This window comes from Morus notabilis, unplaced genomic scaffold (genome assembly GCF_000414095.1).
Source record: "Morus notabilis unplaced genomic scaffold, ASM41409v2 Scaffold866, whole genome shotgun sequence".
NCBI lineage: Eukaryota > Viridiplantae > Streptophyta > Magnoliopsida > Rosales > Moraceae > Morus > Morus notabilis.
This window is the reverse complement of record NW_010357944.1, coordinates 127,987-131,685: the sequence shown is the minus strand read 5'-3', so window position 1 is coordinate 131,685 and position 3,699 is coordinate 127,987. Positions and strand designations below refer to the sequence as shown.

The window sequence follows — 3,699 nt, the reverse complement described above, 5'->3', positions numbered from 1 at the left end:
GAAATTTATCTTGATGGGAGTAATTTCTTCAATTAGAGCCTTAAGTGTGCTCGTAGTTAAAGTGTCGAGGTTTTCTCCCGTTTTCGGGCCTTGAGCATTCATTTGTTCCTCTTATGAGCCATTAACATTGTAATGTATTTGATTGTTTGTTTAAATGTAATTTCTCATTCAAAAAAACTGTTATGCCAATTTTTGGGGTTTGGTCGAACAGTCTATGAGGAGTAGAAAAATCAACGTGGGATGGGAAAAAAACGTGGCACAAAAATTTACTAGTCAGCCCATTTTATTTACGCACGTAATATAGAGATCTTATAACAATGAAAAAAATTATAAAAATGCAACTTATTAAGATTTTATTTGCATTCAAGATTATCTTGCGTACATTTCAACTTGATTGCGGAAACATCTTGATCTTGGGTGGTTTCTTTTTCACCTAGTATTTTCACTATGTTGTCCAAAGCATTTTTCGCTGCTCTGTTGTGAGCAACTTCTTTCTTTAGACCATAGCTAGCCGTTCCCACAAGCTGCCCATCAACGAAGACATCAAACGCCATGTTTTTAGCCCACAAGTCGACAAATTGTACTTTCATGTTGTTTTTTTGGCACATTTCATATAGTTCTGTAACTGGATGCTGCTTCATTGTTTCTGGACTGATTATGGGCTCCAAAAGACCCTCAAACGCCTGATAACAAGGGAATGAAAGAAAAAAGAAATGGCACATAAATATCCAAGTTCTTGTGCTTATATGAAAAATTACTTGGTAATTAGATCTAGAAGTAAAATGTGCAAGCAGATATAGTTATGAGTTTATTATTATTATTATTATTATTTTATATTTAAATGATGTGAGACTCGAGGTTATAATCTCTACATGTATTCATGTCTGTCTAAAAGTAAAATGATAAAGCATATATGGATAATATTTAAATTACAAATAATCTGTTGATGATAACAATGATGTATGTCTATTATATAGTAACACAGTTATACAAATTAATACTTGGACGGCAATCATTAATTTTGATCATGTGTTAGTTACATATAATGTTTCTATATAGATAACAATAAATGCCCTTATAAATATTTTCCGCTCTATAATATCTAAATATATTCAGAACGTTTCTATCAAGGCATTGAAAACACATACAAAAAATAGTAAAGAGTGAGCGTGACAGATGGAGAAAAAGAATTACCTTCCAGACAGTGTCTAAAGAGGAGTTGCTATCTACGAAAACAGCTCCTATTGCGGATTCAACAATATCCGCTAGAACTTTTGGCACGTCAATAAGGCCATTGGAATGCAGAGAATAGTCTGAGATCTCTAGGGTGAACTTCTTAATCTGTATAAGTCAAACAACAAGTGGTGAAATTTATTAATTAGATAAATGACCAATGAAAACAATGTATGTTTATACTCCCAAAGAGGAAAATAACCAATTAAATATATCATACAATAAAACAAGGCCATAACTTGTTATAGCAATGACATATTTCACACTAAATAATAGCAATGAAATATTTCACACTAAATAATAGCAATAAATTGATTTCTTAATCAACCGGACCATCTTCTTTTAGACTAATACTAAAAGGGTTAAAGATTAGACAGTTACAATGTGATCATAATCAAATAAATCAAAATAAAGAACATACTAATTAGTACAAAGCTACAGCTAAACCCTCGGAGGTAATTCCTAATTGGCATTTTTTTTCCACCCTAAGGCATCAAAATACTCACGGCTCACACAATTATGTCCGATTTGACACAACTTTTACTTGCTTTTTCGTGAGTAAAAGAAAGTAAATAAAAATTCTTCAATTTGAATGGATCAAAATGATTTTCATATTTTCTTATAAACAATAGAAATGTCAGAGCAAAGTATGGAATGTTCTGTTGAAATTTTAGTACAAGTTTCAAAATTATGTAGAAGAGCTCTTGAGAGTTAAAGATTTTTTGACATATCATCCTAACACTTTCAAAATAATTATTGTCAAAAACCTTAGACATATTATCTAAAAGCATATATTGGAGTGAAAAAGTTAAAAATAAATAGTAGCGGAGCCACTCGAGACTGAGTGAGGATAGTTACCTCACTGAGCTATTTTTTTTCTTTTCTTTTTTAAATAAAGTAACTGTTAAAGTATAAAACTATTGTTGGCCTACCTCCTAACAGCTTAAGCTTTTGGGATGGATTGGTAAACTAACATGGTATCAGAGCGGGAGGTCCTGAGTTCAAACCCCCGTAATTGCACTCTTTATCCCCATTTAAATTGTCATCACGTGTTGGGTCTTTAATATATCTCGGGCTTAAATATTCACGTGTTGGGCTTTCCAATTAATTTACCCACACGATTGCCCATTGTCCAGTCCACACGTGAGGGGGAGTGTTAAAGTATAAAACTATTGTTGACCTACCTCCTAACAGCTTAAGTTTTTAGGATGAATTGGTAAACTAACAGTAACTCTACGTGATTTTCAAGTTTTACAATGTCCATCCCCTGAGCTTCACACATTTTTATTTTTATTTGTATATACTTCAAGGAAAAAAAAAATAGTATATACCCCGCTAAAGTAAAATTCCGGTTTCGCCACTTGAAACCAAGGATTCTTTGTTAAACAGCCAATCATCATTCTAATTCCACTCTTCCAAAACGTCAAATATGAAAATTTTTAACTCAGAGTTGTAGCACAAGTTGCCAGCTTTCTTATACCAAACAAAATGATAGGATAAAATATAACAATCGTATACTACTACATGCTAATAAATCAATTAAACAAACACATCATTAGCAAAAATAAACAAACTTCATTAACCTAATTCGACCTTTTCCAAATCAAACCTTGAATTTACACGAACAAAACACAATCAATTGTCAATAGAACCTTTACCTGATCCTTGAAGAGAGGCTTGTTGTGGCGTAGAAAACGATGCAAGCCGTGCTTGATGGCGACGCGGGCGAGCTTCTCGGTGTCGACGTTGGAGGCCCGGAGGCGAGTCAACTGCCCCGACGAGAGCCGCGGATAGAGGAAGAAATGCACCTTCGAGAAGAGCAGGTTCAAAACGGCGTCGCCGACGTACTCCAATCGGTCGTACGACACGCCGTTTCCCGGCGAGAAAGAGACGTGCGTAAAAGCCTCTTCTAGTAACGCCCGGTTCTCGAACCTGTACCCGATGATCTCTTCCAGTTCGTCGAGATTGATGATGTCCGACTCGTCGCTGCCGCTCTCTGGAAGCTTCTCTGTCTGTTTCTCTTGGACTTCATCCATGACGGAATTATGGCGGAGAAGAGATTTTCAGATTTTTTATTTATTATTATTATTATTATTATTTTGAGAACTCTGCTTTCTTGCGACGGAAGAATTGTATTGTGAAGAGAAAAGAAATAATGGTGAATGAAGAATTGTCAACAGCTGCTGAGGAATGAGGATTGTGAAGAGCTATAAAAATAAGACGGTTGAAGTTTTCGAGGTTGGAAAGGATACAATTTTATTTTATTTATTTATTATTATTATTATTTTGTGTGTGTGAAATTTGGAAAGGACTCGAATTGAGGTGGATAAATGAGGTTAGTTGGAGCATGGATCATGGACGTGTTGAACAAGGAAACTGAAAGTTGACCTGTATATAGATTTAAAATATATATTATTATGTTTTTATATATTTCGTGATATCAGTATGCCACATTTACGTAATTAG

General features: G+C 34.4%; 1 protein-coding gene across 1 annotated transcript; it reads right to left on the bottom strand.

Moving 5' to 3' along the window:
* Window positions 1-282: 282 nt before the first annotated feature.
* LOC21387591 (ribonuclease 3-like protein 3) lies at window positions 283-3,422 on the bottom strand. Its single transcript, XM_010091149.2, has 3 exons — window positions 2,892-3,422; window positions 1,195-1,341; window positions 283-683 (listed from the first exon to the last, which is right to left on the bottom strand). The coding sequence occupies exons 1-3, from the start codon at window positions 3,267-3,269 to the stop codon at window positions 354-356; spliced, it is 855 nt and encodes a 284-aa protein (XP_010089451.1). The 5' UTR covers window positions 3,270-3,422; the 3' UTR covers window positions 283-353.
* Between the last annotated feature and the right edge of the window lie 277 nt (window positions 3,423-3,699).

What these genes read in the sequence shown, in the direction of transcription:
- LOC21387591 (XM_010091149.2), bottom strand. Translation starts at nt 3,269, where the DNA reads ATGGATGAAGTCCAAGAGAAACAGACAGAGAAGCTTCCAGAGAGCGGC. An exon ending in AGCCTCTCTTCAAGGATCAG is followed by an intron (nt 1,342 to 2,891) that starts GTAAAGGTTCTA and finishes TGACTTATACAG; the next exon opens with ATTAAGAAGTTCACCCTAGA. An exon ending in CTTTAGACACTGTCTGGAAG is followed by an intron (nt 684 to 1,194) that starts GTAATTCTTTTT and finishes CCTTGTTATCAG; the next exon opens with GCGTTTGAGGGTCTTTTGGA.